Source organism: Podarcis gaigeae, assembly GCF_964106915.1.
Source record: "Podarcis gaigeae genome assembly, chromosome: 7".
NCBI classification, from domain to species: Eukaryota; Metazoa; Chordata; class Lepidosauria; order Squamata; family Lacertidae; genus Podarcis; species Podarcis gaigeae.
Window position 1 is genome coordinate 40,203,427 of NC_139683.1, and position 22,811 is coordinate 40,226,237.

A 22,811-nucleotide genomic window follows, 5' to 3' on the forward strand; every position below is an offset into this window, starting at 1 on the left:
TGAACGGAGAGTATAGTTGCATTGCACGGAGGGTTTGTTTGTGCATTGCATGGAATGTGTAGTTGCATTGCACAGAGCGTGTTTTTTGCATTGTAGGGAGTGTGTAGTTGCATTGCACGGAGTGTGTAGTTGCATTGAACGGAGTGTGTAGTTGCATTTGCTTGGAGGGTTTGTGTGTGCATTGCACGGAGTGTGTAGTTGCATTGCATGGAATGTGTAGTTGCATTGCACAGAGCGTGTGTCGGAAAAGGAAGCTGGCTCGGCGGCAGCTTTGTCAGGACTTCTTTAGGGGTTCTGGCCAGCGTCGGCCCTGTAAATTTACATTTCATGATGGCAGCACAAGATGCCCCCTGCCCAAGTGGGGGCTGGAAGCTGGCAAGCAATAGCTCAATACCTTTTGCCCATATTCCCATTTTATTTAGGGATCCAGTTGGATATCGTTGCTAAAACAAACCACTTGCCTATGGAGAAGCTGTCTGCCTTGAAGGAAGTTATTTTGTAATACTTCCTCTGTAGCAAGTGATGCTTCATCAGATCCGATCTTGCTGGGTCACTTAATTAATCTTCCCACTAGGCCAGGCTGCCTGCGGCCTGAGGTCCCCTTACCTTTGTGTACGCCTACCAAGTGTGGTGAAGGCAGATATCAGGCGATGGTAGCAATTCCTGAATGTATGCAATAGTAGTGCGCCAGGGTAGGATACCTTGAACCCGCACAGGGATTTTCAGGTTCATGCTGGTGCTGCTGGATCTTTGCCCTTTGGTTTTATTTCAGGGGCTGATGGTGTGCAAAGCTATGGCCTCAAGCCCGGTGTGGTGAGGCAATCATGTGACATAACTTTTCTTGAGTTTTTCCCCATTGTAGTAGCAGTTCACATGTGGCCCGAGGAGTTCAGTGACCATCGGATCTGCTTTTGGTCTGATAACCAGGTAGTGGTGAGCGTCTTGGCAAAACAGTCCTCACGCTACAGCAGATTCTCTGCCCCTCCGCTCACGCTTTCGAGCTGCGCCACTTAAGGTTTAATTGTGCTCTCTACTCTCCAAAATTACGGGATCCTCTAATGATGTTGCTGATACTCTATCCCATTTTCAGATGAAGCGCTTCAGATCCTGGGCTCCAGACTCAGCTGTTGCCAGATTTTTCCAGACCACCTGTGGCATTTTGACAACAATTAGTAATTACAGAGAGCAGCAGCTTCCAATTCCCCTTCTGCTTTTAGCTCTTATGGGAAGGCCTGGATGGATTTCTTAGCCTTAAGCTGGCAGTCCTCGGCCCTTCAGATGAATTGGCCCCCATCCTCTGAGCATATCCTGCAGTATTTGGTCCACCTGCTGCAGATTGGGCGCGCTGTTATAACTTTCAGAATTCAGTCCGCTGCAATGTCTGTTACATTGAAGCTTTAATTTTCAGAGACCCTTGTATAAGGTTTGTAGTGCGCAGGGCCTTGAAAGGTTGGAATAGGCTTCAATCTCATAGGACAGCGGGCAGGAATTTGGTCAATTTTTACCTATGCAGTATCTGCAACAAGTTAAAACTTGTCTGCTGGTTAAAGATCAAGGCGAGACTCCTTTCAGTAGTCCATTGCATTTTCGCACTGAGGGTTGGGAAAATGGTTGTTGGTGCCAGCACGGGGCTGAGAGTCTGGAGGCTTATTGCTTCAGGACTTTTTCTTATCCTTTGGAGCTTGTCATTAGAGTCGGGAACTCAAAAACGGACTTAGTGGGCAGGAGTGCCACAATCAGGCTTCCCGCCACAGGTGAGGAGGTCCCTTGCCCGGTTATGGATAACAGAATATTTGGCTTTTCATTCCCTGGGGGCTGGCCCGCTCCTAGTGCATGAAAATGGGTTCCCGTTAGCCAGGCATCAATGTGCTTACGTTGTGCACCAGTTATTACGGCCTGCGGCTTGCTTACCGCTGAACACGCCTCATTCCTTACGATTAGGTGCTGCTGCAAAGGCCGCACACTGGGGGCCTGTCAGTAGACAGGATTGTGAATACGGGTCATTGGAAGTCTGACGCTGACAAGGGTTATATCAAGAAGTGTCAATAGATGTCTGTGCTGATGCTTGTCTGTTATTTCCTTTTTTCCATAGGAGCAGCTGTGCACATTTGGGCCACAGCATTGTACACTGGGCTGGCAAGCGCGCTGACGAGTCTGGACTGGGGTGCCATCTCAGTCTTCCTGCCCATGTGAACATATACTGGATTTCCAGATGGGGAATGCTTTGGGAGGAGATCCTTCCTTTGGTGTGGTCGAGTGTGACCTGTGCAGGTCCTCCCGCAGTGCTGGTGGTACAGCTGGGCGAGAATGATTTTGCCATCTTCCTCCAGCATGAGTTTGCATTCCTGCATGCAAGAGGACTTGGATTGAGTTGATGGCAGCTCTCCCTGGACTCATAATAATTTAAGGCATTGGTTCAAGGTGGTCTGGAGGGGGGGGGGGGGTTGGAGCACCTGTCCCCTCCAATGCGCAAATATATTCCATTAAGGGAATCCAAGGATTCGCTAGTCGGGAACCAATGCCTAGACAAACTACCATTGAGCAGGCCAGAAAGCATGTTAATAAGGCAGTGGACAATAGAATAAATAAAATAAAATAAAATAACAAATAAAATAAAATAGGTCCTTGCTTTAGGTGGCTCTGTAATATTGCACCCTGCTATTTTCTTCAAGGCTGTTGCCGTCTTTAGGGCAGATGGGCTGCATCTTTCCCCTAAGGGGAACGACACCTGGCGGGATGCGATTGCCTTGGGATTCTTTGCTCCCCCACAATGTTTGCTGGTACTGACGATATGGTGGGGCCCAGTCGTCAGTGCTGCCCTGCTGAGGTCAGGTGCAGCTAGTCGTGAACCAATGCCTAGACAAACTAGCACCGAGAAGGCTGGAAAGCGTGTTAATAAGGCAGTGGAAATAAAATACAGGTTGTTGGAAATCGAATGCATGCAAAGGTTATGTTCGTTAACATTATTGGTGTCTTACAGTTTTGCTTGTTTTATCTTAGGTGTAGCAGCTGTCCGCATTTGGATGGTGGGGCACAGCATCATGCATTGAGCTGGCATCAGTGCACGGCAGTCCGAATTGGGACCGGGTCTCGGCCTTCCTCCACATGTGCAGTTGCCTTGGCTGTCCAGACTGGGAATGAGCCGGCCAGAATTCCTGCCGCTGATTCGGAGGCAGGTGCTGCTGGAAGGGCCGCCCACTGCTGTTGGGGTGCAGCTGGGTGAGAACGACCTGGTTTCCATGGACTGTTTTTTTCACTACGTGCTGCAATTTTGGGTGACCTGGAGGAGCTGCGGGCAGTGGTGCCGACAGCAAAAATATTTTGGTCAAAGCTTTTGCAACGACGTGTTTGGAAGGGTAGTCGTTGCCCAGCTGCCACTGAAAGGGTCAGGAAGCGCATCAATTCTGCTGTGTCTAAAAAGATTTTGAGCTGGGGGGAGATGTGATTTCCCATCCTGAGATTCTTTTTCAGGCTGCATCCTTTTTCAGATCTGATGCCGTGCACCTTTTTGAGTTGGGTGGAGATGTGATTTCCCATCCTGAAACTGGTCGGAGCTCCTGCCTCGGATTCGGAGGCAGTTGCTATGGGAAGGACCCCCATCGGCCATTGTGGTGCAGCTGGGTGAGAATGACCTAGTTTATATGGACTGTTTTTTCCTGCGTGCTGCAATTTTGTCTGACTTGGAGACGCTGCGGGCAATGGTGCCAACAGCTAAAATTTTTTGGTCAAGGCTGCTACAACGGTGTGCTTGGAGGGGCAGTCGTTGCCCAGCCGCCACGGAGAGAGCCAGAAAACGCATTAACTCCGCAGTGTCGAAGATCACGGAGCTGGGCGGAGATGTGATTTTTCATTCTGAGATTTCTTCTCAGAAGCCATCCTTTTTCCGAGTTGATGGCGTGCACCTCTGCTTCTGGTAATGAGGCATGGCTAGGTGCGGTGGTGTCCAAGCTGAGGTCTTGGCTGGGGCTGTGAGTGGTTTGGCGGTGAGCTGGAGTGCTCCTTGGCGGTTAGGCATTGGTTAATTGGTTCTTGGAGGGGTAAGTGCCTATCCCTCCAAATGATGCGGAAAGGGAATTCCGTTAAAGGAATCCAGGGGCTTGCCATTCTTTCGTCCTTGTCCGTGGTGCCGGACTTGGGCCGTGCAAGCCCCACCGGAACATGAGGGTGAGAAGTGTTGGACTGATTCCCGGCCTCATTTCTCTCCCAATACTTGTTTCCCATGCTGGCTTCCGGTGGTGTCCGGAAGGGACCAGCTCTGTCCTCTGGCTTCCGGTGGTGTCCGGAAGGGACCAGCTCTGTCCTTTGGGGGCAAGGACAGATAGTCAAACCAATGCCTAAGCAACCACTCACATTTTTTGTATTGAAATAAAGTTGTGGCCAAAATTATGCCAAAAACCTAAACAAAAATTGAAGTGTGAAGTGTGAATTTTTGGGGGGTGGCACTGTGGGACTCAACACGCAATTGTCCCACCCAATGTACTCTGAAGAAAAAGGATACAGACGTACCCTGTTTGTTGAACAGAATCCATTCTGGAAGTCCGTTCAACTTCCAAAAACATTCAATAAGCAAGGCACGGCTTCCAATTGGCTGCAGGAGCTTCCTGCACTCAATCAGAAACCGTGGAAGCCGTGTCAGACATTCAGCTTCTGAAAAACGTTCACAAACTCACTTCTGGGTTTGCGTCGTTTGGGAGCCAAAACGTTCAAGTTGTAAGGCATTTGGCTTCCAAGGTACTTTTGGTGCTCTTAGGAGCCTCTGAGGGTGAGAAGTGGTGAATAACAAAGAGGATGGTACTGAACATCAGTGGAAACTGGGTCACAAGGAAAACAGATTGTTGCCTACCTTGCAAAACTACCACCTGATAATTATAGCTTTCCTTTTTCATGCTAGACTCAGAAGAGAGCAGGTCAAATATTGTTCCAATCATAGTTGACAAAATGATAAAACTGTGATAAAACAAAATTGCCAAGTATCTATTTGCACTCTTCCACACTATTACAATTTGACCCTTCCTTTCAAAAGCCCCCCTCCCAATCTTTTGAGAAAATAGGTACTTAGCAATACAGTTCAGAAAAACCATTATTAAAGTACATCTTGTTTACAATACACCACTAGGTCAGTCATAATTTGGTCATTTAGTTGCTGGTAATTATTATAATTTGCTTATTGACATGAATTAGTGGGTGGAAAACTGCAGTTAGTACCAATCTTGCAACAATCACACAATACTGGCATTAGCTCTGCTCAGATAATATCCTACCCCCACTACTTTTGGAATTATGCTCAAGGTGAAATCAGAAGTTGACTTCAGACTTAGGCACTCTGTTGACAAACACACCCATGGCTGTGAAAAAATGATAGGCTGAATAAGGAGACTGAGTGCACATTTGAAATCAGGAGCTTTCTGCTACTCACTGCAATGCCTGCAGGGTGCAACAGCCCATAGAGTACATTCAGGAAGATCTGGGGCTTTGCAAGATTTTACCGGGCCTTGCAATTACTCAGACAGCCCAAAATCTAGAGCTACATGTGGAAGGAAGCATATTCCTATGTTGTCTAGGTAACACATTCTCTCTTCCAGTGCTCAAAGGTAACGGCAGACAATGAATCTTCTACAGCACAGGACAAAGGAGAATGTGCTTCTGGCTAAGGAGTGTACTTCCTTTCTTAGCACACTTGAACAGTGACAGTTTTATTGTTGACCCACAAAGTACACTGCCAGAACAGAAGTGTTCCACCTAGTTGCCTGAATATCTTGGTAATTTTCACCCTCTTCACTGCATGGTCACAGGGTGGCATGATACCTCCATGGCTACATGATCACTGGCTAGTTAGAATCAGACAGCAAGGGAGATGATAACATGATGCCCGAGGAGAAGGAAAATGATAGTCATAAAAGAAGGTGGCATGATTTGGGGGCAGGGGGGGGGGGCATTTTGCCCCAAAGGTTTTTCTAGTGATCATTTGGCTCAGCCCTCATCTTGGCAGTTTATCAACAACCTCTACTGAGCAGTGAGTCTTAATTGCTTGTTTATTATTGTTTGTTTAATATGTCTATTTTTAGTCTGCCCTTCATTCATTTTGTGATCCCAGAGTGTTCTGCAGCATAATGGGTTGCATCCAACTAGGTTTTACTCAAGTAGACCCAAGTTAGCTGTGTTCATTAATTTCAATGGGTCTACTCTGAGTAGCAGTATTGGCTACAAATCAGTTATGACAAGTACAGACAGGTAAAAACACAGTATTGAGAAGTTCAGTTGTACAGGAACCTAGAGCTGAAGTGATAACAATTATAATGCATTTCCATACCCTCCAACATTTCTCCAATGAAAATAGGGACATTCTAAGGAAAAATGGGACATTCTAGGATCAAATCAGAAACTGAGACAGCCGTTCTAAATCAGGGACATCCCTGGAAAATAGGGACAATCAGAGGGTCTGCAATTTTATCATTATCCACATAATACAAATATAAAATGTATATATTTATCTATGCTGGTGGTTAGTGTGTGGATATGTTAAATTTCCAATATGTTATCTAAGTCTGGCACACACAACAGATGGTGTTTGTACATACATAGATATTAATTCACTTATTACTTATCAGGGGTGTGTGATTCAGCTCATTCATGATTTGCCCAGATGCAGCTGAAACTTTAAAAATGTGGGATCCTTTTGGTTTGAGAGTAAAGTGGACCAGTAGTACCCTCTACCCCTCTCACCTTCTCTCTCTCCCCACCTCTCTCTGGGCTGGCTCTGCCTTATAGCTTTACAAGAGACACATGCTCTGGAGATATGAAATACCGTATTTTTTGCTCTATAAGACTCACTTTTCCCCTCCTTAAAAGTAAGGGGAAATGTGTGTGCGTCTTATGGAGATAATGCAGGCTGCGCAGCTATCCCAGAAGCCAGAACAGCAGGAGGGATTGCTGCTTTCATTGCGCAGCGATCCCTCTTGCTGTTCTGGCTTCTGAGATTCAGAATATTTTTTTTCTTGTTTTCCTCCTCCAAAAACTAGGTGCGCCTTATGGTCTGGTGCATCTTATAGAGCGAAAAATACGGTAATTCATGCCTCTGAATACCAATTGCTGGGAATCCCAAGTCAGTAAGAGTGCTATTCTGCTCAGGTCCAGTTTTGTGCTTCTCATAGGCATCTGGTTGGCCACTGTGAGAACAGGGTGCTGGACTAGATGGGCCACTGGCCTGATCCAACAGGCTCTGACCCAAGCAGCCCTCCAGTACTGCTAAGTGGCCCAAACAAAGGGCTTTTGGAAACAGGTTTTGAGAACTTAGCCAATGATTGAAGAAAGGCCAAACTTGTCCAAACCTATTTATTTTGCCCTTCTTATGCTATTTCTGCCTGCTTTTTCTGTCTAATAGGAAGTCTCTCTGTGGGTATCAGTTTTTCACTCATATTTTACAAAAGAGACTAGCTAAAGTGGTTGGTTAAATGCTTCCTTGAAAAAAGCCTATTTTAGGACTCGGTATCCAAGATTGCTTGTCTCAAAAATAGGCCAGTGGCAGCAATTAAAGGCCAAACTAGGCACAATGATTTTCATTTTAGTACTTAGCAGCTCCTAAAGGACTGCCTTGCTAACTGGGGGGAGTGATACTCTGAGAGATGATCTTAACCATTTCCTTCCATGCTCCTTCTGCAATCTAAATCCCTCAAATCCCTCAAAAAGCCAAACCCTGTTGTTATCTCCACAGGGAGGGACAAACCTTTACCAAAGTCTGTTAAATTGATGGCAGGGTAAAATTACATTGCACAATTTACAGAAGACAAGTCTCTTTTTTTAAAAAAAAGAATATTAAAGATTGTTTCACTGGGTGAACATACCCTCCAACATTTCTCCTATGAAAACAAGGACGTCCCATTCTATAATAGTAATGTTACTATTTATACTCCACACATCTGATTGGATTGATCCAGCCTTCTGGGCAGATTACAACATATATAAAACATAATTAAACGTTGAACATTTTAAAAACTCTTCCTTATACAGGATTTCCTTCAGACAGCTTGGGGGTTAGGTAACTCCATAGCCTCCAACATTTCTCCAATGAAAATAGGGACATCCTAAGAAAAGTGGGAAATTCCGGGATCGAATCAGAAACCAGGAAAGCTTCTCTAAACCAGGGACATCCCTGGAAAATAGGGACAATTGGAGGATCTGGGTGAAGGCAGCAGAAGACCACTTCCACAAAATTCAGCCTCATGGGGCTTGAGACCAGTTAACTTAGTGTGTTACCTTGCCCCACAGAAGCCTATTTGAAGGCTTTGTGTGACTTGCACTTTTACAAGTGCCACACAGTGCCTGTTCCACATTTGCCAGAGGTTGCAAAGTGCAGCACCAGCACTTTGGAATGCTCGGCCTATTGACATTAGGCAGGCACCCTCAAAATTCTGTTTTAGACACCTGCTAATAACTTATTTCAGCAGGACCACCCAGATATATAATTTAGTTACCCATACCTGTTTTAAAAGTTTTAATGATTTTATCTTTGTATATTTGTTTGTGCGTGTGCATGTTTATATATAGATATACATACACACACTTGCTTTTAATTGTGATGGTTTTTTGTATATTTGTTTTTAATTGGACACAGCTGTGTTTTATCTCCAGTTTCATTTGTGCACCACTTTCTTCTTGTTGTTTTCTCAAAAGGTTTATAAATCTTCTAAATAAATGGTAAAGCAAAAGAAACCCCAATGAAATCCTAATAGTAATAATAACACAATTAGCTGACATCAAGTCTGATTTGGCCCTAAGAAACAGTCTTTGCCTATAAGCAGCGTTTTTTTCTTAGAAAAAAATGTTTAGGGGTACTCTCATTTTCCTACTCATATTGAAATACTGCGCCTCAATGAGGCCAAACTTAGATTCACAAAATGTTTAGGGGTATGCATGCCCCTGCATACCCCCAGAAAAAAAGCACTGCCTATAAGTAAATATACTGTGTAGATGTGGACTGAGGATCCTCTCTAAATGTGACAAGAAGTTTCAAGGCATTAGAAGCTTAAAAAAAAAAAAAAGAAGTCCACAAAACTTTGCATTTGATACTAATACAGCACATTAAAACACAGCATATTTTTGCATTGCCATCAATTTAACATACCGTACTTGGGGAAAGTTCATATTCTGTGAAGAACTGAAAACAACAGCTTGTGAAGCACTCCAAACAACAGCACTTTCCATTTTAACATACACTCATTAGATATGGGCCAAAGCTCTCTTGGACAGGGAAATTAAGACAGAGAGGCAATGAGATGACCTGCCTTTGTGTGCATCAAATATCTGTTTGCACCAGATTTATAATTAGGTTTTGTTTGTTTTTCTTTCATGCACTTTTCTTTGAACTCACAAACAGCAGAGCTCCGGGATAATACATGAAAGGGAGCAAAATGTGTTTGTTTCCCAGGAAGGAGGTGACTATGGCCACAGGCTAGCCTGTCTGTTGAGTCGCATGGTGCTTGTCTCAGGCACCAAGGAAGGTGGGAGTTGAGCAGTGACATGAACTCATTGTGGGAGGAAAAAAAATGTGGATCTGTATAACTTAAGAAAGATTTAAAACGTTGGTGTGTGTGTAATTCTATCCCTTCATGACTGAGCCACACAGCAAGATCTATCACAGCCTCTTTCAGCCCAAATACCTGAGATCTTTCTAACTGTAGATAATAACAAATGCATATGGGCCTTCTACAGAGAAATGATGGTTCTGTCACCACATCCTCTCCTTTTACCACCACTTTAAAAATTCCCAGCTTTAATATATAAACATAAATGACTAACTAGGGAAATATCTTGCAACAATATTAGGGCAGCAGCTAGAAACAACTTATCTCCCCACGCCCCCAAGGCCAGGCCAGCCTGAGGAACCAGGTACACAGGAAAGACAGCTTGCTTCTATAGGAGGGTAAGGTGTGATGGTCAGGCAACAGGAAAGGGACCACAGGCAGTGGCTCATCAAGGAATGCCAAAGCAAGGATTCACCATTGGGAACATGAGATGGGAAATGGAGAAATCCAGCCCATTCAATGCCTGGCCTAAGCATACATCCAATCCCCCACAATTCACGAGACAGTTTATTCCATTTCCCCATTGTTTTCCTAACTGTTATTTTCTGCATTATATTTAAGCTTCGACAAGACTTAGATCAAGTTTAGCGCTCATTTCTGTGTTCTTTGCAAATGGTGTTTTTTTCCCCCTGGAAGCCAGTAACACTGAAATGAGCACTAAAGTATTTTCTGCTATACTTTCAAAAGTGTTTTGTGTGTGTGTGTGTGTGTGTTGCATGAAAGCTCAGTTTAATAGTTAAGGATATGTTGTGAGAATTGAATAAACTGTTGTGAATGCAGCCAGTGAAGAGCAAATGGGTCACTCAATGGATCCCAATTGATTTTGGGGTGAGCCTCTTTCTACTCACCTCTAAGCAGGCTGCTGCAATGTATACATACCAGATGTGAAACACTTGTGGTAAGCCAGAAGCAGCAAGTGACGGGAATCTGGGGCCAGGCACAGAGGTGAACAATTTGATGCCCACAGATTAGAGATGCCAGATGGGGCAGTGGGCATTTGGGCTGTGTAGGACATGAGCTCTGTAGCTCTGTAAGATAGAACAGGAATGGCTGCCTAGTTGAAGACAGAAGAGAGAAGAAGAATAGCTCCAGGATCTGATAAGCACCACAGTGGAGGAGTAGAGGGCTCAATCATAATATTCTGCTTAGGATGTCCTGTTCCTTGAATATTGCCACAGTGCTTTTACTGAAGTGCCCCTCTCAATTTTCTAAAGACATTTCTCAGTCCAGTCATTACTGATTCATTTATATCTGCTTTGTTTTGATTGTTGCAGGAGAAGAGTCATCTATAAAAGTATCCAGTCATGTATTACAGAGGGTTGGACCAGATGATCCTCAGGGTCTACCACTCTATGATTCTATGGCTGAAGGTTTGCAAACAAGTACCCACTTTTCATCTCTGTCTAAGGTTTTGGTTAAGCATTTGTCAGGTGCTAAAATATAAGCATGGCTGGCTGTGCAAATTATAACTGAAAAGAAATAGTAATCCTAGAAAGCATAATCAGGTTAACAAGGGTGTCGGCATAATTTCACAAACATTTCATATCTTGCTTCATTGACTCTGAACACAAAACAATGACTTACTAGCATAGCTATATGGCACTGCACTCAAAAATACAACCAAACCTTTTCCTGAAGCCCCAATATCTCATTTTGCTCCCACAGAGAGATTTTCTGCATTAGTTTAACTACTGACTAAAGTAATCTGATCACTGCTGGAACACCAAGGCTCGAAGACACAGTAAATAAAAATCTCAGTTTTAGTATACAGAAGCCTAGCAAAGGATTAAGCTGCTTTTGCAAACAAATCAGACTCTGAAAGTTGATGAGCTATATATGAAATAAGCACAAAACTAAAAAGGAAGTACAGCTCCAAGAAATGGGATTAGGAAAATAACTTAATTCGTTATTGAACCTCATATAATGCAATATACAATTAAAAAGAAAAGAGTTTCTTTAGGAAATCAGTAGCTCCTTTACATTACTGTTTGATGCACAATTTTGTAAGAGTCTATAACTCTTATTTTTAAAAGAGCTATAATTCCCTTGAATTTACATCTTCAAAGCATTCTTAAATCACTCAACTATGCAAGACATCTTATCTTTTAGAGCAGTGCTGGGGAACCTGTGGCCCTCCAGATGTGGCTAGACTACAACTCCCATCATCTCTGACTATTGGTCATGCTGGCTGGCGCTCATGGGAATTGTAGACCAGAAACACTTCAATGGCCACAGGTTCCCCAGACCAAACTGAGTGAGAAACTATTCATGCAATTAGCAATTGTGTGAACTACTTTGAAAAAGTAAACAGGATGTGTGAGGAAGCTCAGTCTAAACTGAGACCTTGTAAGGGGGGGGGGAGGATATTTAACTCCTTACTCCATGCTACAGTCCCAATCCATATTAGCCACACCCACACACAAATTTGCACTGGGGTAAGTGCTTCCACTGGCACCTCAACCATACTGAGCTGTTCACATTAAGGGGTTCCACTGTAGACATCTGTGCTCAACGTGTGGGTGCAGGCTGTTGGGCGTGGGCCCAGTACCCTGACCCTCACTTCTCTATTTATACATGAGAGCTTTCCACACATCTGGTATGTACAGGGAGCGCTGCTTAACCAGACATAATAGTATTGCTTAAAGGAGGTACACACAGCACACCAGAAATAAAGGACCTATAAATCCTAAGAAACCAGAGGCTCCCTTAGGCTGTAACACAACTGAGGCCAGTAAACCATTTCTATGGTAAAGTTACAATATTCAAAGGTTAGATCATTTAGCAATCTTGGGATCATTGATTTACTTACAGAGCATAGCGATGAACACTGTGACAGAAGTGCAGCTATGCTGACTTTTATTAAGAACCGCAATGGTTTTTAGAAAAGGAGTATAAGCTCACCACTTCTTCATGCCTGCATTTTCTTACATTAATTCCATTAATCTGTTGAGTTTAAAAAAAAAGAAAAGACAATTTTGAGCATTGGCTTCATTTAGGTTAGACTTCACATTATACTTGGGACTAAAACCTGGCAAAAGTGAATGAGTTTGCCTACCTGTAGAATTGCATCTCCTATGAACAGCAAGCCTGAGAGTTCCGCTAAAAAGAAAGAGAAAATAAAGGAAAGGTGTGCTTTTCATTTCAACCTTTCCTCTCTATTTTTCCATTAGCTGCATCAGTGGAGCAGGATGTGAGCAGGACAATGAGAAATAGGTGACAAAAGAAAACAAATCCATGACAGGTTTCATATTTCACATTTACATAGATAATTAATATTTTCTGAAAGTATTATTGAGGAAATTTATTTCCCCTTTTGCATCTAGGACATGTTTCTAGTCTTGAACCCTGAAAATGTAAAGAACAGCTGCAGCTCTTGTTTCTAAATACAGTTATCAGGCTTAAAGGCTGCAGTGGATCTTGTGATCTGAGTGACATTTTGCAGGGATTCTGCTAGAGATCGACATATCTATTTCTTGACCCGGTCATTTTCTATCCCGTTTCTGTGCTTTAAAAAATTCTGCCCAAAAGACATTTAAATATAAACCTCTGATCTCAAACTAAACATTTTAAATGCATTTTTTTTTGGGGGGGGGGTAGCTAAGAAGAGCATCACAACTCTCACAGAAGTGCAAACTCAGATGGACAGCTAGGTTCCAATTTGCACATTAGTCTGTGATGTGCATTCAGCCTCATAACTCTAGCCAAAGAAGGGAACTGCTATGGAATTTGCTCTTGCTGGCCACAGTCCACCTCCTCCTCAACCTTATGCACAACTTGACTGAAAGCTAATTGGATACATATTAGTGCACCCGAGGCTTCTGGGGTGTTTTGTTGTGCAGATGGCGCTCCATGAAAACAGAAGCTTCTCGTGCATTTTGGGAATGCTTGGCACACTGCACGCGCACCACAGCTACAATAATCTGTGCTGTACATATAAAATGGTTCAGGGACAATAATTAGGCTTGTATTGAAGTGGGTTTTAAAGCATGTGAGCCTAAAATTCACAAAGGAAATTCTATTTTACTTTAAATGTGCAAAGTGTGAGGAAGGGTTGCAGGCCCAGTGCTCCCCGCATCTGCCTTGTGTCACCAGCATTTCCACATATGGCAGGGAGAGGACCCTGTCTGAAATCCTGGACGGCTGCTTCCTGTTACTGTAAACAATCAGGGGTGGATGAAGGGGGGCGGTGGGGGCAGTCAGCCCTGGGTGTCACCACTGAGGTGGGTGACAAAATGCCGGGTGGCACTCTCTCCTGGGAGTGACGCGGTGGCTTGGGCGCCCACAGGCTCCCACTGCCCCAAATGGTCTGCCTGCCACCTCCTCCGCAGCTGTAGGGCAACTGAGTGGGAGGAGGCTGACAGACGCCTCAGAGGCCCCACGGGGCATCATGCCCTGGCTCGCCACGCCCCTGGGCGCAGGGTACGCATGCTGCCCCAGGCGCCCAATTGGCTTGCTCTGCCACTGTAATCAATACCGAACTAGATGAACCAATGGATTTAACCCAGCATGAAGCAGCTTCATATGTTCCTTAAAAATATCCTGCCATGCACATTTATGGCCCAGATTTCAATTTTTTTCTTAACTATTCAGTTATTCCTCCCCAGTCTGAAATGTATAAACCTGGTGATGCTTTGCTGGATCCCCTGAGCAAATAGCCTGGCACCGATACTTACCTCGTTGTTCTTTTGAAATTTTGGAAACAACCACTGGAATATTATGCTCCGCTCCGCCCTATGAGATGAAAATAACCACATTTTACTGAGCCTGTTGTCAGTTTATAAATATTATTACATTTTTTTGAAGTTTTTACTTCATTTTAAGTTTGTTTTATTCAAAGGGGTAAAGATTTTCTGTTTCACAATTCTGTTTAATAATAGGCATATGAATGCAATCAGCTCCATTGTTAGGGAGAGAGAAAAAGTCTGTTGGAAGCATCAGCAGACCGGGGTGTGAACGGAACAATGTGGAACTGTTGACAAAAGAAAGCAAACTCACTGCAGGTTCCCCAGATTCTCCAGAGATTACCATATGGAGTCCACTTTATAATAAGAAAAATAGGCCCAGTTCTGAAACAGTAGCCATGCTGTGATAATTTTGTCGTGCTGACAAGGAACAGATAAACAAAGCCATACAATAGAAAGCAAGAATATTGGACATTTGATTAAAATGAATGTGAAGGTTTTCTTTGCTGCTTTCCATTTTCTTTTTCTCATTGTAACATAGCACAAAAAGTCAGTAGGAAAATGAATAAGAAATAAGAGATGAAAAGGAGAATTCTAAGAAAAGTAACAGGTTGTCCTTAAAAGCGGGGGAGGAATGGAAGTGGAAATCAAAATAAGCTGCTCAGTTTCTGTGCTGGGTTTTTTATATAGAAAAATAAACAGAATAAAAAAACTCACAAACTCTTCAACTAAATATGATTAAGCATAGTTTTGGTCCTTATGCTTTCTTATCCTAGAAGCAATTCTGAAACATCAATGTTAATGTCAGATTTCATATTCTTCAAACAATGCCTTTATATTTTTAGCCTTTCCAGACTTTGAAAGTATAAATTGGATTATTGCAGAAAGATTCAAATCTCTAGCCTTGTTCACCTTTTTCAAACCAAGGTTGCACTGTTCAATTCACACAATGACTTCATCAAGCAACTCTTACAACCCTGAGTGACATCAAGTGCAACAAATGATAGTTGGTTCATATTGGCACACCAATACAAGTCACAAACATTCATAAGGCAAGAGATACTGTTTTGGCAATAATCTTTGGTTGCAGACTCTGTTGGGCAGAAAGTTAACTATCCCTGAACTAGTTTTCACCTAACTGGTAGAGCATCGTTAACTTTATGTTTGGGGTGAGGAGGGTGGGGTGCATATACTCTCCCTTCACAGAGCAAAGCTTAGTGGTTGGGACTTCATGCACACAGAGAAATGAGAACACAGATTAGTGGGAAGTCCAAAGCAATGGCCAGTCAGCAACTTCGGGAGGAGAAATACAAGGAATACTAGGAACTGACAGTAGCATAGTAGAAACTATTGTGGTGATTTTGAAGCTGGTCAGGAAGTCAGAGTTAGTTGTTGGACGCAGTGAGTATTTAAACAGGGGTGAATCTGGGCTTTATTTCACCCAGGTCAAAGACCCGATTTAGCACACACACCCCATGCATATTTGCGCATATATACACACAGGTGGGGAGCCTCAATAGAGCCCCTCTGGAGGCTTCACCCGGGGCAAAAAACCTGGCAAGCCTCTCCCCCTCCCTTAGCTGCACCTCTGATCTATGGAAAGGTTTGGAGTCCCATAAATGAGTTAGCCTGATCCAAGCCCACCTCTCTATCCCTTAAGTTTGGGATGGGGACAGAGGTTGCTGAACTACAACTCCCATAATCCTTGATCAGGTGGAAGGGAGTTCAACAGCATCTGGAGGTCCATCCTGATCCTGTGAGTGAGGAGACCATGAGGAATTGGGCAAAAGCATAAAAATGAAATGCAGATATTGAGAGGTTTGTGGGGATTTTCCTACAGCATGAGGGATGCAACTTGTAAATGCTTAGTTGATATGGGAAAATGAACAAGGAGAGAAAGAGAACTGCTAATGAAACAGAAGGGCATCAGAAAAAAATATCAGGACTCTTAGCTTCTATTTCCGCTTTGACTAGCTACTAAGAACACAGGAAAGGGTCAAAAAGTAGGTCTCTGGAAGCTAATAGTGTAGTAATGACAATCCCTGCCCCTCTTTTTAGGATATAGAGATATTTTTAGGCTTGCTGAGTATTAGTACCAGGTTATGAATTTGGTTTTTTTTATAACCACAGTCAACATCTTTTGAAGTGCACAAATGGACCAACATAGATTTTGAGAAAGTAGAAGTTGACCCTAAATTCCTACTGTCATTTCATGTGAATTCCTTCTGTTCTCCTGTATCTGGTATTGTATGTCATTACGTCTGTTATTAGCTCTTTTTAAAATACAGCCAAGGATTCTGTTTCAGAACCCCAATTAAAAGCATGAACAGTAATTTGAGGCAATTAATATTATGATGGTAGACTGAGCAAGCTATCTGAAATTAACTGAATGTATGAAAGGTGAATACAATTTTTGGATTTTGTCCAGAGTAATAATTTTCTTATGCTTATAAACCAGCGGAAATCTGTATTGCAAAAAAAAAAAAGAAGTTAATTATCTTCCAGTCCCTAGCATTCTGAACTTTCTTCAGCAGCATCATAAATTATATAGTTGCTTTTAAAAAAAAAAAAAAATCTACCAGTGTTCCAATGTTTAAATTCTTAGTTCAGGCACGCTTACACAACTTACTCTCTTTTCTGTTTCTAGACATGAAAAAAATAACAGCATGTAATGACTTTAAACAACAACAAAAAATCTTGTTCCCATTTTCATTCTTATGGGATTTTAGCCATAGTGCACTAATTAGCATTTGTTTTAATTAGGTAGTTCTGCTAAAATAAACACACCAGACTCATTTTAAGAACTGGAAAGTTTTTGTTTTTTTCAAGTTCCTACTCAATGAGAATGCAAGAGAACAACATTTTATTTTCCCCTCAAATCATATTTCATAAGTTCATTTTTGAAAAACATATACCAATGTTGTTTTGCATTCGTAGATAACAGCTAAGATTTCTGTACTAAAGAGATTTTTTTAAAAGCTCTGTTCAAAAGAGATTTGTTGCTTTATATGGTGTTTCAGAGCTATAATGTACCATTTAAAATTATCTCCCTTTTTATGTTTCCTAAGCTTTTCTAAGGTAGATATTTGGAGGGGGGGGGGGAGAGAGAAACCAATCCTCATGTGGATTAATCATTCCATCTGTAATGCAATGAATACAGTGGAGAAATAGGACTATTTTCAATCTTATTAGCAAGCAACTATGAAATTAATAAATAGTTTATGGGAACTCACTGGCTATTTAGTGAGCCTGCCATTGTGTTCATTATCAAGTAATTAAAATTAAAGGACCACTGAACAAAAGACAAGACTACACAGATGAAATACACTTTTAAAATATATACCAAACCTTATAAGTACAAACGAATCTTAATGGGATATTGTCTCTATTGTTCCTCCATTAACTATGGGGGAAATTTTTTCAACTGATTATCTATTGTAAAGATCAGCCAATACAGACCTTTCATTGAAATTGCAGGTAATAATACAATCAAGCACCTTTTGATCTCATTAAATGCATTATTCACAAGCCAAATGGCATTTCTGATTGAACATAGGAAACAGTTGGGGAAATGCAACCTACCTTTATACTTAATCCAAATCCTCCTACGGCTTGTCTTCTAATTGTTACAGTCCTTTCCTGAAAGAGTAAGCCAAGTTCAGTTCTATTCAGATTTAATATTTCTTATGAAAATAGGCTTGCACACTATATCTCCATTTTGGAGTTTTGAATTTCAACATGAAAAAATAAGGAACTGCTCTTTCTGTTTTTTTCTAATCGTAAAGTGACAAATTAGTTACATAAAACAAATGCCAATGAGTTGCCACATGCAAACACTTAGTGCTAGGCAATTCTTCTAAAATATGTGTCCAGGTATCCAATATAACACAGAGATAAACCTGCAGTCACTTTTCAATAGCATATAGGAGTATTTTCAGAAATGAGCCCCTCATATGTTCCTATGAAGCGGGGTAAAAATCCATCCTTATTTATCTAGTGGTGCCTGCTATTATACACCCTAGGGGATCACAACAATAACCAGACCATTTGCATGCAGAAAAAATACACAATACAATACTAATAGCTGTATCACCAGAACACTAAAACATATACAGTGGGGGCTGATCCACTGGAGCTGCTGGATCACAGCCCTCCCACTGAAAATAGGAACAGATGTGTAGCTGAAAACAACACATGGATTCAAAAAGTATACCTAAATTTCTAAACAAGAAAATCATACTTTGATCCTCTTACATGGAAGTTATTTCCCTGTTCACTGATGATTAATATATTTTGGGGTGTGTGGTTTTTTAAAGAAAGAAGGTGATAATGGCACTCTGCACACGTGAAATGGCACAGTTTCCTAAATATGTGCTGTGCAAGTCCTACTGTGATGAAAACAGCAAGTTTAGAAAATGCGGCCCTACCAAGTAAAAATGTCACCAGCTGCCACTGTGTGCAGCACAAACACTAGCCACAATTACACCGAACGTTTCCTGACCTAAAATGAATATTGAGTCATGGATACACTGACAAATGGCAGTGGGTTAACTCCATCTCAAAAGCATCCCTGAGTGGCCCATTTTACTCTCTCCATATGTGTAGATGGATGTCATTTCTTCCCATGAAAGGAACGGAAAATACTACATTTGGAGATGCTGTACGGTTAGGATAATTGTGCTAGATATAGTGTCAACAAAAAGTCTCTGATCAGACTGATGTAGAAAGAAACCCTCTTCACCACAAGAAATAAGTTTTAAAGCTTTACTTGTGGTGAAGAGGGTTTCTTTCTACACGAGTCTGATCAGATACTTTTCACTGACACTATACCTAACACTTGGTGTTTAAACATTTAGTTACAAAACAGTAACTCTTGCAGAACAACAAAATGCTACATTGCGTATTAGTAATGAGTTCCCATCTTTGAAAGTCCAGTAAGTTCCTTCCCTGGATCCCACAGTAAGTCCATGCTGCTTAAAAGCAAAGGTTGTGTCTCTCTCTGCTGTAACACACAGAGAGACACAACTCAAAAAACAACAGAGCAAACTGTTTCCCTGCACATAGCACCAAACACAGAGAAGCTCAGGGTACGAGTTAGGAAAAATACCTCATAAACCAGTCACAAGACTCAGCTTGCCCCACCCTAGAGTGGAAAACCACCAGTCCTCTGCAACGGGCAGTCCAACGTATTCAAACACATATAACATTTTATCTACATTAAACTCATAACTTCAACAAATTGCTCCCAGTACCGTGTGGTCTGACCTTCAGTGAAATTGATCCTTCAAGAGCAAGGGCTCACAATACATGTCTGGGAGGCAGTTATCCAATAAATGTGGGAGAAGCAAAGTTCAGCTAAAAGGGTAGAAATGTGTAGTGTTAGAACAATTGTTCCATCAGTGCAAGCATTTCTGCTCGCCAAATGGAACAACCTCCCCTCTTCTGCCACCAGGTTAGATGTGGGGAGGCACAGAAAGTGCAGAGGAGGAGGAGGAGGAGGAAAGCCCCATTGCAGTAGTAGGAGTCCTTTCACTGGCTTCCGCTAGCACACACCACGTTGGTTGAATCAGACCCTCCATATCTAATCACTAGACAATTATTCAAATAGCATACAGCAGAAATAGACAATACTTTGAACAAAGAGTCTTTTGGGATGAGCCTAGTCATTTATAATCTCATCTCAGTTTCTGAGGAAATAAAGAAAAGGGCTCAAAAGTGTCAACTGTGACAATTGTTCTAGCAGGAAAAGTAAATCCCATCTTCACATCGATATGTTATCTAATGGGTTGTGCATTTAATCTTCAGATAACATGCAGCCAGGCTAACCAAGCGGAGCACATCATTCATTACCTTCTAAAACAATATTCTGGAAATGTAGGCTGTAACACCATACGGGAAATTAAAAATATCATGCATTTATGCCAAGGCATTATTTAAATGTCATCTAGATATAAGTAATAGGTGTTCTGACATATTAAAGAAATGCAAATGGGAATGATAAATCCATGTTAAAAAACACAAAAACTGGATATGATCTGGTAGAATTGCAGGGATATGGTTTGATGATCTTAAGCAACTCTTAAATTCTCTTTGGGTAGAGCCAATGGGTAACTCAGCATCAACATAAAGTTAGATACTGGATCAGAAAGAACAGCCTCTGAATACCAGTGACTAGGGAACAACAGTGGGAAAAGGCTATTCTCTCATGTCTAGCTTGTGGGCTTCCAAAGGGCATCTGGTTGGCCCCTGTGGGAAACAGGATGCTAGATTAGACAAGTCTTTGGTCAGATCAAGCAAAGCTCTTTTTATATCTCCATAACACTCTGCTCTTGGCTTTAGAGTTCTTAAGCAACCTTAATACTTGATTATTGCAATGCGCTCTACATAGGGATACCTTTGAGCCTGGTGCAGAGGCTCCAGCATGAGCAAAATGTTGTGACTAGACTGTTGATGAGGACAGATCTATTATCAGCACATAACTCCAGAGCTCAAAAGCTTGCACTGAGTGCCTGGACACTATCAGCCCAGGTTCAAGGTTGTTGTATTAATTTACAAGGTCCCTAAGAACTTGGATCCTTTATATCCCTGCCCAATCATGGAGTCTTAGGGGGAGACTCATGGCCACTGTAAGGTTTTTGTTTTTGTTTTGTCTCAGGAGTCCTGGGTTTAACCTGAGACCAACATAGCACCTAGTAAAGTTAAATCCCATTAAGTAAGCTATCTCATCCCACTTGAATCATGACTGTGAATTATATTAATTGAATGCTTCTTAGGACCATTCACTGCAGTGATCTCCTGAACGCTGCTCATATTATTTACACTGTACCAAAACAACACCAAGAAGTACCATACCATAGCATTTCATGACTTCAACCTAGACTTGATTGCATCATTTAAAAAATTTGCAACTTTTCTTCATTTCAACACCCTCCAATGGAAGGCAAAAGGGAGTGGGGAAAGCTCAACATACACAATGTTTTCATTTTGAAAACTGCTGAAGAAAATGATACTTACACCAGAATAGAAAGGTTCGCCAGACACACAGATCACGTCTTGCTCTTGAATCGTCAAAATATCTTTGGCTAAGTGCAGCCGCACTTTGAAAGGCTCCTGGTTACCATCCTGCAGCAAACAAATCCCTGTCTTTGTCTTCAAAGGATGAACAGAGAAAAGGGTTTCCTTAGTTTCCAAGCTGCACACTGATTGTTCATGTTAGAGGATCAAAAGGATACTTTCCCTCTGATAGTCTTTTGGAAAAGCTTTAACAGAGGCCAGCATATTCCAAAATATCTCTGGAAATGTCTATGGTTATTAGTTGCAAATAGATATATTGAGACAATGCCATTACAAAACTGATTACTAGCAACATGTCTGGATTGTGGAGATTGATCCACTTAATAACACATATTTGCATATCTGTGCTCAGTATGGATATGTCAACAAATGCTGCAAGCAAAAATCCCCCTTCACAATATCAAGACACTTATTTCAGTATCCAGTATCACAACGCATATGGGACTGAACCTTACACATTGCTTAATGGAAGGTGTCACCCCGGCAAGCCTGTGTGAAGCTTACAGCCTCTGATTAATCCTAATTAGGATTACTCATGAGCCAGGAGCTTAACTAGGATCACAGTAGAGCACTGAAACACCATGAAGGATTCCAATCATCCTGCTTTATGGTTATAATCCAATAGCTCCTCTATGCACAAAAGCAAATCCATTCCAAGTGCTTTTGAGATCATGGCTTGTATCTGCAGACTGGTTAACTAAAGGATGTCTAAATCCTGCTGGTCAGCTTGAACTAAAAAAATGGCAAGAGGTGTACTGTGACAATCTGAAATGGATGATGTCTAATGTCCCTAAAGACTACCTTTTAATGTCCAGACATTATGTCCCTTCTGTTCATATCTTTTTCCTGTTTGAGATGAGTAATGGGTAATTATTACATGGGCACATTTCTTCCTTGTGTGGCAGTTTATATGCAGTTTAGACAGTGGTAGCGTATCCATTTGATACCCTGCAAAGATCTCTGGTTTCAGTTATTTTCCTTCTCAGTATATCTTTGCGCCTAATATCCATTCATACCCATTCCAAACCCAGGGGAATAGCTAGGGTTGGCCAGGATGCAGGCTGAGAGGGAGGCACAAACATTGCATCTCTCTTGGCACTGCTTCCCCTGCTTGCCCTGAAAGCGGCCTTTCAGCTGATGTGGTGACTGAGAAATGTTAGGCAAGACTCTTAATTTACCACAACCAAGTCGCTTTTCCCTGGTTCCTTTCCAGCCTTGACCAATTACATTTGAATGTGTTGCCTCTGTGAATCCTGTCACCTGAGGCTGTCACCTCATTGTGCCTCATGGGTGTACCAACCCTAATAATAATAATAATAATAATAATAATAATAATTTATTTCTACCCCCGCCCATCCGGCTGGGTCTCCCCAGTCACTCTGGGCAGCTAGGTGAATTTCCATCGTTCGAACAGACCCTTTGCTCTGTTAATGGAGCTCAAGCAGAAGTACAGGGCAGCAGACAAAATCCAAAT

At 42.1% G+C, this 22,811-nt stretch overlaps 1 protein-coding gene across 3 annotated transcripts in view; it reads right to left on the minus strand.

Annotated features, from left to right (window-relative positions):
- The window catches only part of SNTG1 (syntrophin gamma 1), a 231,328-nt gene that overhangs the window by 88,969 nt on the left and 119,548 nt on the right, over window positions 1-22,811 (minus strand). For all 3 annotated transcript variants that reach the window (XM_083747840.1, XM_083747839.1, XM_083747841.1), the window contains 5 exons: window positions 21,278-21,412; window positions 17,846-17,902; window positions 14,255-14,312; window positions 12,637-12,680; window positions 12,483-12,524 (listed from right to left, as the gene is read on the minus strand). In XM_083747840.1, the coding sequence (XP_083603966.1) occupies window positions 12,483-12,524; window positions 12,637-12,680; window positions 14,255-14,312; window positions 17,846-17,902; window positions 21,278-21,412 (336 nt within the window). The remainder of the gene's footprint in view (window positions 1-12,482; window positions 12,525-12,636; window positions 12,681-14,254; window positions 14,313-17,845; window positions 17,903-21,277; window positions 21,413-22,811) is intronic.